The sequence below is a fragment of the Manis javanica genome, chromosome 12 (assembly GCF_040802235.1).
Source record: "Manis javanica isolate MJ-LG chromosome 12, MJ_LKY, whole genome shotgun sequence".
Lineage (NCBI taxonomy): Eukaryota > Metazoa > Chordata > Mammalia > Pholidota > Manidae > Manis > Manis javanica.
Window position 1 is genome coordinate 91440868 of NC_133167.1, and position 13622 is coordinate 91454489.

A 13622-nucleotide genomic window follows, 5' to 3' on the forward strand; every position below is an offset into this window, starting at 1 on the left:
GCCCCAATTCTTTAGCCCCAATTCCCCATCTGGAAAGCAGCTGTCCAAAGTGATAGCCTGTACTTCTGAGTGCCCGCTGGCCACACACCCCTGCCGTCTCACAGGCCCCCTCCTCAAACAGGCAACTGCACGACTCCTCAGTCCCAAATCTTGCTCCTTCTCAGACCAGGATATTTTTCATCCCAATTGCTCATGCCAACAATACAGAAATGATCCTGGACACATGGCTCTCATCATCACACCAAATTCTGTTGATTCTACTGCTTTATTAAATAAGTATATTTTGACTCTATCTACTTCTTTCCATCCACAGTACAATGAGCCAAGCAAGCCACCATCACCTCTCACTTGGATTACTCTCAAAGACTCCTGCCCTGTGACTCCTGCCCCCCTACAATCCCTTTTTCTACCTTTTTTAAAAATTTAACTCACTCATTTTTTTAATGCAATTCTTTCCCTTTAATGTAACTCTTATCATTTGTCTGTTTAAAACCCTCAACAGCTCTTAGGAGGAAATACAACTCCTTAACATGACCTATCTGCTTCTCTTTTCCTGCTTCTCCTTCATCCATGACTCACTCTCTGTCATATTCAGTAGGTCACTATTCTGAAATACTGTCAACTGCCTATAGATACCACAATCTGTTTTACCTCTGAAACCTGGCACCTGCTATTTCCTGTGTCTAGAACACTTTTCATCTACTCTTCAGCTACCTAACTCCTGTTCCTATTTCAGGTCATTACTTAAACATCACTTTTTCCAGGAAATACTCCAATACTTTCACATAGGCATTGCATGGCTCTTCTATGTGCTAACCACAGCAACTCATTTTTGAACATCCTAAGACTCATCTTCCTGGACTGCAATTGCCTTTTTTGTTCAACTATATCCTCTATAAAATTATAAGTTCTCCTCTCAGGACAGAAATCATGCCTATCTTATTCATTACTCTATTTCTATAACATAAAGTACTCAATAATATTTAATAAATTACTAAATGCATTTTTACCTACAATATCATTTAATGTATTATTACCTACCATCTTAGGAATAAGCTAATGTTCTATAGTGAGAAACAACATGCAAACATCCTCTTCTTTTCTGGTGTTCTAGTCTACTTTTATTCTTTAATAAGAAACAAAGCACAACCTTTTAATACAAACCAAAAGTGATCATTTGAAAATATCATCCATATATACACCAGGGAAGTTAGAGAACGGAAGTTAGAGAAGCTCATATTTCTGGCTTAATAACAGGAACAGAGGAAAGGAGGGAAAAGAAAAAAAGGAATAATAATATTCTTATGATTCACTGGGATCCTAATCAAGTTACTTTACTTCAGATGACACAATATACACACACATATATAATGTACCGGAGAATAAAAGTGAGGGTCAAGGAATGTAGTGCTGCAATGTCAGGTACACAGGTACCAGGATTTCTGACAGTGACTCATAAATGTGTGTTATTTTAGTGAGAAACATCCTTGGAAATATTTTCTTCAGAAACAAAATCATAAGGATAAGCGATGAGCAATTCTACAAACCACAAAATCAGAAAACCTTGAATCCCTCTGCTTAATTTAATTCTATTATAAGTTACATAAATTCTTATAGATTATTCTCCAGATTGGCTTCAAAACTGCCTCAGTTGATCAAGATAATTTCTAGCCACAGTACCTCTGGCTACAGAGAATCACCAAGTACTCATGACAAGAGGCTTTCTAGAAGTAGAAAGAAAACATAAGGAGCCTTCTATTCAAGATGTAAAGGAGGGTCCACCACATAGGATATGGATCCCTCAGTGACAACATAAAGGATATGATACAAGTGTTTATGAGGAGGTCATGCCACATTTTTCATTTAGCAAAACCATCCAATTTAATTAACATCTTAACAAACACAATTATTCAAGATCTCCAAAAGGAAGCTGCAAGAACCATTAACAACTCCATACAGATCAAAATTAGATGCTTTGAATACTGTGCTCACAACTATTCAATGAAATACATAGTGTGATGCCATCACCGACATTTCAAAAGTGGGGAAACAGGTAAACCTCAGGCCACATGGCTAGGACCCCACCATTGGTCTGCATGACACAGAAGCCCATCTTCTCCCATTCTGCAGTGCAGACCTGTAGTCGCCACCTCCTGAGACGTCTGAGAAAGGCACTGAGGTGAATCAAGTGGCTGTTCTTTTTGGAGAAAAACACTAGCATTATTCTACCCTAACGAAAATTTAGGAATTTAAGCCAGGATGCTATCAAGGATCTTAAACACTTTAAATATTTATAGTAAGGATGTATAAATCACCAGACGAGGAGGTAGCTGATTGTATCACTGATGCTATCAAAGTCACAAAGCCCTAACTCAAGAAACCTAATAAACAGTAACACTACAAAGTAAAAGTAGTAAATCCTGCTTTACCACAAGTAACATGCTTGAAACCATAGTCTTTAGTCAGAGATCCCACCCTAATTATCAACACTGTTCAGACACTTATGAAGCTCAAATAATACTGAATACTTTGCACATGTGTGAATATTCTCTTTTTGGAGATAAATGTCACAAAAGAGCAAATTCAAATTTTATATTTTATTTTTAGATCATAAGATACCTTTATTTATAGCAAACATTTGCACAGCATCACCCAAAATCTCTAATTTTTGATAAATGATGAAACCAGCCTATGGAAAAACAGAAAAAATGAATTACTAAAGATGCTAAAGATAATCAAAATAAAACTGTCTGTCCCATCTTTAGAAAAATCCAGAAAAATGATTCCCAAAGCACCGAACACTGAATCCAACCTATCATTATATACAAAGATTTATATATCTTCAGAAAATCACCAAACCAATCATAAGAATGGACAAAGTAGGTTGTCTATGCTTTAAAAGTTTAAGTTGTCCCTTTTTAACACCAACATTATGAGAATATTATGAATATGAGAAGGTATCCGAATCACCTGTAAGTGGAATCAACAAAATATATTAAAGAAAAGTCTGTTTTGACTACACATATCTATTTCCCCATATTTCACTAAATCAGCTGTGAATATCAGTGTATGAGTAGTCCTCCTTCCCACATTCTGTGAATAGGAACAATCAAGTCACACTGATTTATCATGCTTAAAAATGCTACAGAACTTGCCCTAGTTCTCAACAAGTTTTATGATTTTTTAAACAAAACCTAAAGGAAAATTATCATCCTACTTCCTGAAAAATTGCATTTTTTCTATTTATAGTTTTCATTCCTAAAAATAGCTGCACAAAGGGAAAGAACAAGATAATCGTCTACAAATGAAAGTAAGCTAACTAGGAAAAAAGAAATCCACTAGGACATAAAACATATTTCTTAAAAAAAACAGAAACAAAAAATGAATAGTACTGTAGTTAAAGGAAGCCCAAACTGCATTGTGTATGAATATATAAATATGAAAATACATCTAACAGCAGTAGGAAGCTAAATTTGGAGGCAATTTTTCTAAATTTTTAGCATGTTTTAAATATAAAGAAATAAGGTCAGTTTCAATATAGAAACTATCTGTAATTATTTTTATTCAGAAGTTGCTTATAAATCAAACACATCATCAATACCATTTGTGCTTGCTCAGGCTGGGCTTATTAGCCTTCCATGTTTACAGAGAGCTCACATTCTTTACATAAAAATTGGACATTATTTTGGCTTTATGACAAAAATAACTAGCACTGAACAATCTGTTGATTGCTACTCACTAATTAATACTGAAAATTCAGTTTCACAAAATGTCTTCTTGAGCATTTTTGATGCCAAACTGATTTAAAATATTTCAGCTGAGTTGATGCCCTCTACCACATTACAATTTTTCTTACGTAATTTGTTAAAAGGTTTAAAAATGTCATCATAATCTAAAGATCTTTGGTTACGTACATAAGCATCAGTGGCTGCATACAGTTTCTGGTCCTCAGTGAGAGGAAAATAATTCCATTTGCTACAGCGGATAGACTTGTCTTTCAGAAGTTGTTTACCGAAGAGGTGTTTGACCAAACCATTGAGGCTCCAGGTCTCTGCACATTTCAGCTACAAGTAATGAGAAATCAACACTGCAGAAAGTGTCTCTTTTTAAGAAATGTTCAGCTACCTCTAAATACCACCAAATGACAATGCCAAGAAGTTGGAAATGTTATACCCAAATATAAGACACAGATACTCCTTAACATATTTCCTATCACTAAAATCCTCATTTGCAGTCCGCACTGTAAGAATTTAATTCCGGAATTTCCCCAACACAGGTAATAAAAGTCTTAGACTATATAAGTACTATTCATGGGAAAAAGCTGAATAAGTTCATAGGCTTTCTACTTCCCAGCCAAATGAACACTTGGCTAAATTTGAGAATTTAATTTAATGACAACATTAATAAAATATGTGAAATATGGGTGATGGAACTGATGGTCAAACTTCCACTTAGAGCATCATACCACAAGAGCCACATTATGCTCTCCCTTAAAAAAAAAAAGTTCTGGGTATAAATGGATTAAAAATAATTATACACTTAAATTATTTTTTCAAAAAACCTAACATTCAGACAGAAGGGACTTTGTGAATCACAGATTTATCTTGTCTACGAAAATAATATGTCTACCTTTTCATTGGCAACATCTGTCAGCTCCACAAAACTCCTTAATTTGACGTCAAAGTCACGTAGAAGTTTCCACTGATCTCCTTCAATTCCTACCCCTGCCTTTTTAACTGCTTCATTTTCAAGCAGCATTTTTAATCCCTGAGGAAAAACTGTAATATTTTATTATTTCCATATGTTCTATCAAGTATTATGGATTTATTGTCTACTTCTTATACATTCTTTGTTTATATTTAAATTTATGTTTATTTAAGTTTAAATTCAGAAGTACATTAACCTTGAGTATTTAACAGAAGCAAAAAGTCCTGACTAATAAATGACAAGAAAAACAATTAGTTTGAATGCTACCTCTACTAACACTATATTTCTGTCATTAGGCCCTCTAAACTTCAGGTCTCTACTCTCTAAAATAGGGATAATATCAATGCCTGAAAAATATGTGAAAATTAAATAAAACAGGGATATGAGTGAATCAGGTGGAACATAAATACTTAAATAAATATAAGGTGATGGGAGAAGCATTGGCTAATTCAAGAGCTTAATTTTCTAAAGAGAAAGCTGACATAATACAATTATCCAACATATAAAACTGAAGTAAAGAAAAGAGATACCAACCTGACATAGAAGAAATATGAAATAAGTAACATTTGCTCTCTGACACACACAACTGAATCAATGCAACTCTGCTTAGATTCCCTTTACTGTATATTGGTGGCCATTCCATGTCAAATCCCACCACATCTCCATCAGACAGACTCGTGCTAAAGGCAGAAAAACAGTGTAAATTAACTGCATTAAAATTTTTGTGTAATTTTGTGAAATTTCTTTATAACTAAAGCATCAGTCAAAAAGTTGAAAGACAAGAGACAGATGGTAGAAGATATCTGTGATACATACAACTGACAATGAATAGCCAGAAAATATTTAAAATTCCTTGAAAAGCCAGTAAGAAAAAGATGGGATAATCAAGTTAAAAAATGGAGAAAAAAAGAAAACAGGCAATACCCAAAAGGAAATCCAAATGGCCAATAAATCCAAGTAAGTATGTCAAGATATGACATCTCACTAGAAATCAAAGAAATGCAAATTAAAACTGTACAATTTCACATCTATCTGACTGACAAAAATTAAAGCCTTACAATATCAACACTGAGAAGAATATCTACCAGTGGGACCACCCATACACTGGTGAATGTTTAAACCAGTAAAGCCTCTTGGAGAAAACTGACAATATCTAGCTGGAGATGTAGAGGATTATGACCTGTCAAGTTTCTCTCATAAGCATTTAACACTCTAATATGTGGACAACCAGAGAGAAGGTTTAAGAATGTTCATGCAGTACTGGCAAAAGGGAAACAAACTATATTTCCACCAACAGAAGAATGGACAAATTGTGGCTTACTGAAACAATGAGATATATAAAAGTTAAACTAAAACTATGTGGGTGTGTGGGTGTGTTTATATATAATATAAAATATATATATATATATATATATATATATATATATATATATAGTTATATTGGTAGGTAGAGATATAGAGATATAGATAGAAGAAATTCTCAAAAAGTTAAAATGTTGAATGAAACACACAAGAGGCAGGATGTACATTTAGTTTGATAGCATTTTTTTTAAAGATTTGAAATAGGCAAAGTAAGAGTGTATGATACCTTGGTATATAAAATTATGAGTATTATAGACAATATATGAGGTAACGCTAAACACTGAACACATGATAGAATTTATCTCAGAGGGCTGCAGAGGTGAGAATCAGAAAGGGCATACATGAGGGTTCAGCTGTTTTTTATAGTTTCATTTCTTAATAAAGATTTGAAGAAAATGAATATTAAGATTTGCTAAAGCTAGGTGGGAGGAATATGGGTGGTTTGTTATATTACTATTATTGTTTGTATTTGCGAATTTTACAATTTTTAAAACTTAAAAATGTATACAAAAAAATAAAAAATAAAAAACCTCAACTTCTGCTTTGGACCAAGATGGGCTAACAGTGATCAGACATACCTTTCCTCCATAAAAAATAGGAAACTGGACAAAAGATATAAACAACAGTCTTCAGACACCGGACAACAGGCAATTCAGGACTATGCTCTCTGAGGCAAGGGAAACAGAGGGGGAGCCCCACCGAGGCCCCAGCATCCCGCCAGCCAACAAACTGGAAGACAGATCCAAAGCAGAGCCCTGAGTCGGGGAGAGAAGGTCCGGAGAAAGGCTGGGGCGGCCACAAATCGTGGGTAGAGCGCTGGGGAAGCTGGAGGTAGACAGGAAAGGACGTGCAAGAACTGAGGGGCTGTATGAGAACAACCAGGGAACTGGAACCGCCAGGGAACTGAAAGCTCAACAACCCCCAGGGCTCACAAAGAGGCAAGAGGCATTAAAGTTCTCAAAAATCAGAAGGGAGATTCTTGTTGCTCACCAGGGGCAGTCAGCAAAGACTCCAAAGGATCACATCGTATTATAGGGCCAGGTTATCCCAAAAGTAAAGGCTAATTACACCTGCGCTAATAAAGCTTCAAACCAAGCCTCTAAATGGGAAGCTGATCCTCAGGTAACAACTGCCTGAGAAAGCACAGCTCCTTTCTTTGCAGGGAGACAAAAATCTAACATTAACAAGGTAAAACCACAATGTCCAATCAAAACTGCCAGCCATGAGGAAAAACAGGAAAATGGGACCCTCTACCCAAGATAAAAATCATTTAATAGAAAAAATAACTAGAATAATAGAATTAACAAAGACACTAAAGCAGCTATTATAAAGATACTGAACATGTTCAAAGATTTAAAAGACAACATGCTGGAATGGACAAAATAGGTGAAGGGAAAAAAAGTCAGGGAGGAAGTATGTTATCCTGATCAGGTGACAGTTACTACACAAAGGCATGTCACAATCCAACTGCGGGAAACCTGTACTGGCCAAGGTCTTTAAAGTGGTCAGAGGAGGTGGAAAGACATGCCAGCCTTTCATAGAACACACACAGTTCCTCAGAACCACATATTTCCAATCACTTACATGCACTGCCTTCAGAAATGGCAGGTGATAGCACTGTCAAAGGTACCACGGACAAGTTAACATATAATCATAAATACCAGATTTTACCTTCTCTGAGGGACAAATTTAGTTCTATACAGTAAGACCCAAAAGTGGCCAGACAACTGTAGTGGGAGTGAAGACACCTGAATGCTATTTCTAGAACACATCTACAAGCAGGAGACCATTAATGAATAGCTTAACTTACTTCTGCTTCTCTAATGTGTGCAATGGTTTTAAAAAAAAAAGGACAGGTATACAACTTCAAAGGAGAGCTGCATGAATTCCCTACTACTTCTCCTTATGAAAAGCCTTAGATTGCATTATTGCAGGGTTCTAATTTGACAAGGCAATTTTTAAATATATGACAATCATTTCTGATATTTAAAAGCCATTTGCTATCATTGTTGCTGACAAAATAGAACAGAGCAAATTGCAACCATTATTCAATATTATTATGTTGGTATTTTTAATGTAAAACAAAGGCATTCAAAAAGGTTGAATAATTCTTGTATTTTTACCCTAAATTGATGAAATAAACATGTATTTCATAGTTTTATACATCTTAAGAACTCAAAGTTAAAATATCAGCTAAAGTAATAGATAGGCTTATGAATGAACAAAGAGGTACACTACATATTTAATCTAGTGATTTTATTTTTAAAAAGCAGAATTACTACACTGATGGATAGTGACTGTAATGGAGTATGTTGGGGGCACTTGATGATGGGGGGAGTTTAGTAAACATAATGTTGCTCATGCACCTGTAGATTAATGATACAAAAATAAAAAAAGCTGAATTAGAATTTAGTGATACTCTACAAATAGAAATACTTATCTATGGAACAGACCTCAACTGTAAAACTTAGTATACTTACCTTACAAATATTACCATAACAGTTATCTTGTAAAGGTCCAAATTCAAATTAAACTGGGAAATTCAAATCTCTTACCTAATATCTTCTGATAGGAAAGAACAATCACTAGCTTCATAACTGTACACAATGGATCCAGTGAATTCTAAGAATGGGAGGTCATCTTCAAAAACACTCTTCTGATTAGATGCCTTGAGTTAAATAAAATTCCAAAAAGGCACAAATGAAGTTCACATTAAGTAATAAACATTCACTGAAAGAATAAAGTTCCTTGAAGTGTTAGACTACAGTTCTAACTTTTATCAACTAATGCTCTGCAGAGTAATGAAATCAGAAGGACAATGTAACAAAGACAAAACCATCCATTGTGAAATTATTTTTCTCACTAGTATATTTGCAAACTTCTTACCCTATTTTTCATAGAAGCATTTGCTTTATTAATTTTTTCTGTAATTATATTAGTACTTTAGATGTAATAATGTTGCCTTAAAATGATGAAGACTGGTTGGTGGATCTTAAATCTATGAGGACTTAGACTCGCTTAGCCATAAAAATTCACCAAAGTAAATACTGTCTAAATTATTATCTGAATTGGAACACACTAGGAAGGTCAACCATGCAAACTAGATGGAAAGGGAAAGTACAGAGTAAGAATTCTCATTTTGTAAACCCAGTTAAAATTTAGTCCCAGTCACCTACTCAATGACTAGAATCCAGGTCATTAGATCAATAGCAACTCTAACTGAAATAATGGTCTACAGTTTACAAGTTTATTATATCTCCCACCTGAAAGAACTGATGAATTGCATACCTTTCCTTCTTCTACTGCACATCCCTGATTCTGCACAGACATCCATTCAGGAAGTTTCCGTGGCTGTAGAGTTGTTTCCAGTTTTTGTTCATTCATCCTTAGAAGGCTCTAGTCACACAACCCAAAAAGCAATTACTTTGTGATTAAATACAGTATGATCTTTGAAAGAAAACTCAGAGAAAGGCCTGTCGATATGACTGAGGAACCAAACCTACACATTTAAAGTGAATACAGAGCTGGAATCACAAAAGGGCAAGAAATAGATACAACATGCTAAATCTAATAAAAATACAGTTAGTATTTCTCCTCTTTAAAATAAGTGAGCCAGTTTGAGTTCTAAGGTTCCAGCAGTTTCAAAAGCCTAGTATTCCATGACTTTGATCCTTTCAAAGAATAATCTTTATCTCAGTAGCAATGATAACCCTTGGGTGTAAAAATTGTTATATATTTTTGACATCTTTAATTATCTTATCACCTGTCCTGAGATCTAAGTAAATCTCAGCAAATTGTTAGATTTTTTTCAAAAGCCTACTTGAAAATGAATTTTGAGAAAGATAACAGCTTTTCCTTATTAAGGTTTTTTTATTATACTCTTGCCCTTGCAAGTGAAGAAGTTTCCCTAAGAATAAGAGTTTCATAGAGGATATCTTTAAAAATCTGTCACGAGCATTGAGGGCTCACCAAATGTAAATCAAACTTCAAGAATAGTTATAGAAAACACATGAATAGGAGAACCATGACATAATGTCTTTGTTAACGGTAAAATGGATCCGAGCCCTCATGTGACTTAACATACTAAATCAAAGAAGCCTTAAGTTCTTAATAAAACTCTTCAAACTCCAACCTTAGTTCCTATTATCTCCAATTCCTAGACTTAGGTAATACTTAGTGAGGTCTTTAAAGTGGTCAGAGGAGGTAGAAAGACATGCCAGCCTTTCAAAAAACACACACACTTCCTCAGAACCACTATTTCTAATCGCTTAGATGCACTGCCTTCAGAAATGGCAGGGGTTAGCACTGTCAAAGGTACCAATTATTTATAACTTAGGGATAGCCTGTTAACCCTACTGATACTTAGCAATAAAAACTCTGAAGAAATTAAACATTATTTAGCAGTATCCATTTTAATTGCTCTTTTTCCCAAGCACAAACTCCCAAAACTGAGCATAGTGATAATTTAAGTAAGAAAAATTTTAAAGATTACTTCAATAAACTTCAATTTTCCACCTAGACCAAACTCTACCACTCTTATGCAATAGGAAGGAAAGGGTTAAAAGTTACTAGTTGTAACCCACTTTCCCTACTAGAGGAGGGGAATGAAAGACCTCAGCCAGGGATCCTAACAGATACGGCAGTGACTTCAAACTAGATGGTAGCCTTGCGAACCTGTCAATGGCATTTACTAGCAGAAAAATACCAAAAAGGACCTATTTAGAAGATGGTGTTAGTCAGATATTGCTCTACTATTTTGACTGCTTGTCATAAATAAGCCTGGAATTAAGTGCTTATTAATTTCTGGCTGGAAAATGGGGAGGGAGGTAGTCAAGTAAGCTGTGTAATTATGATAGGGCAGGATAGTAATATGAAATCAACAAACCAACTATTTGGTTAAATATGAAATAGAGGAGTTCCAAAAGAAAAACAACAACTTTGTGCAATTTTGTTTTGGCATACATTGCTCAAAACTATCCTGTTACTCTGAAGTCATAATATGTCCTAATACAGAAGAAAAGGATATTTTGGAATTTGCATGTAACAGTTTGGGGACTTAAAAAAAAAAAATTCCATCTGCACTTGGTGCTTACATGTATTCTCTGAATCATTAGCAGAGTTTGCCCTTGAGAAAGATCTATGATTCATTGAATCAGAAATGACAACTCAGGTCTTGGAATTACCACTTGCATTATATGTAATAAGATAAAATATGTAGAATACACATGGTCATTCACTCAAAGCATCTTACATGTTGGTCGTTATTAGTAAGTTTGTACTTGCTACAAATTCAAAACCCTTGAAAGGAGGGTCAAAAGTTTGATCCCAAAATATATAAATATGGTCTGTTCTTAATCTAAAATCATTTTTTAATCAAGCTGGAAAACAAGTTTTTGCTATACTCAGAGTAAATCATCTGCGAACTGCCAGAAAAAATGAGGTTTCTGAAAATAATAGACAACTCCATAAAAATAACTATAAAATCTTGGAATTTTATAAGTACTTCATTCACACTACCAGAACAGATATAAGCTTCAATAACTCTTCCCTGCAGCCATCAATAATGCTAAAATCATATTAATATGAAGTATCTAATTTTTAGATGTAATACTTATTTGCACACAAAATTCTTTCTGTCTAGATGCTTGAAAGTAAACTTGTTTGGAAACCTAACATCTTTGTCAGGTTTACTTAGATCTTGGGACAGATAAAAAGCACAGAGAAAATTAAAGCAGGATATTAAAGTAGAATAATTTGCAATAAAGTTCTTCAACATACATGAAGATTTTAATCATTGATAACGATTATTCTTGAAAGGGATCCAAGTCATTGAATAATAGCATTTTTCATTTATATATTTAACTGTGATGTTGAGTATGAACAACTTTAACATCTTTTCCTAAACTCAAGTCTTTTACCATTTCATAATGCTTCAGGCTGTACCATTAAAAGATCTCAAATTCCTCTTAGAAGTAAATACACACGGTCTCAACTTACGATAGTCTGACTTAACAACGGTTCAAGTTTACAATGGTGTGAAAGCAATTCTCATTCAGTAGAAATCCCAGGCTAGCAATATGTGGTAGGATCCTCTGTCCTGATGCTGGGCAGCAGCGAGCCACCATTCCCAGTGAGCCACCGTTTCCAGCGAGCCACCGTTTCCAGTCTGTCACACAACCACAAGGGTAATAATCAATACACTTAGAGCCATTCTGAACCCACACAACCATTCTGTTTTTCACTTCAGTACAGTAATCAATAAATTGCATGAGATATGAGATACTTTATTATAAAACAGGCTTTGTTTTTACAATTAGATGATTTTGCCCAACTGTAGGCTAATGTGTTTTGAGGACATTTACCATAGACAACGAGGCTAAGCTATAATGCTCTGTAGCTTATGAGTATTAAGTGCATTTTTGGCTTACAATATTGTCAACTTACAATGGGTTTATCCAGACATAACCCCATTGTAAATGGAGGAAGATCTGTAATGTATTGGGATTTGATGTGGTTTGGACTCTCCTGGAATCACTGTTCCTATGTATCTACCACTATCAGCCACTTTTCAACCTTTAGCACTTTTTTAAGGGCTGCTTCAAACAACATACATCTGAGAGTTTTGTTTTTCTATTTTTTGTTTTGAATGGCCCAGTCTGTGTATATCTGTCATCCAACAGGGAAATTCTATTCATTCACAGTTAGTGTAAGAACTTGAGTTTTCCCTTTCATCTTACTTTGATGAATATTTATCTTACTTTCTTCAGTTTCCTCTTATTCTTTTTCCATTTTTTCTGACTGGGTGAAATTAGCATTCATGCTCTTTTTTCCCATTATCTATGTTAAAATGTCATTTTTTTCCCATCCTACTATTACTATACTATAGCAGCAAAATAATATAACTTGACCCCTTCCCTACCAACACCCTTTATTTGCACTGTCCCTCTATCTGGGAAGGCAAAACTCAGAATACTTTTATTTCCCCACCCTTCTAACTACTGTTTTTTGCTGATACTGGTTTCTGCTACAGCCTGTTAGTTTCTTTGTATTGTTCTTCTATTCGGGAATCTAATTTTTAATTTCTAATTTCTAATTTCTAAACATTCATGTCACAAATTTCACCATCCATTTTAATATAAATGTACAGGGAAATTTAAATATATGTGTAAATGCATATGTTGCTTACCATAGTTTCCTCTTCCTTACATTTTACCCTAACTTGAATCTCTGGTCTGACTCAACTGTTTTAGAGGAACTTTTTCAATTTTTTTCTTCAGGTAGAATATGTAGGTAATAAACTCTGATCCCCTGTGTACGTAAAAATGTACTTTTTGAAATAGGAGAGAATGACATGTTGGCTGAGTATAATCGTCTCTTGGTAGTTTGCAGATATTCTCTTGCCATCCTCTACCTTTTAAGGTTGCAAGTAAAAAGTCCATTGTTTTTCTGATGCCTTTTTTTTTGGTAAATAATCTCTTTTTTCCCATCTGGGAGCTTGAAAGACTTTCAAGGATTTCTATATTTTAAAGAGCTCAAGTGTAAAGTCTCTATCC

General features: G+C 34.6%; 1 protein-coding gene across 7 annotated transcripts in view; it reads right to left on the reverse strand.

Annotated features, from left to right (window-relative positions):
• WRN (WRN RecQ like helicase) overlaps positions 1 to 13622 on the reverse strand; it is a 149878-nt gene that overhangs the window by 103887 nt on the left and 32369 nt on the right. For 5 of the 7 annotated variants that reach the window (XM_073219040.1, XM_073219038.1, XM_073219044.1 and 2 more), the window contains exons 2-8: positions 12067 to 12235; positions 9358 to 9465; positions 8625 to 8737; positions 5242 to 5387; positions 4630 to 4778; positions 3915 to 4064; positions 2620 to 2689 (exon numbers count right to left, since the gene is read on the reverse strand). In XM_073219040.1, coding sequence (XP_073075141.1) covers positions 2620 to 2689; positions 3915 to 4064; positions 4630 to 4778; positions 5242 to 5387; positions 8625 to 8737; positions 9358 to 9453 — 724 coding nt within the window. In that variant the 5' untranslated portion in view covers positions 9454 to 9465; positions 12067 to 12235. The remainder of the gene's footprint in view (positions 1 to 2619; positions 2690 to 3914; positions 4065 to 4629; positions 4779 to 5241; positions 5388 to 8624; positions 8738 to 9357; positions 9466 to 12066; positions 12236 to 13622) is intronic. The other 2 variants (XM_073219039.1, XM_073219042.1) reach the window with 2 other exon arrangements.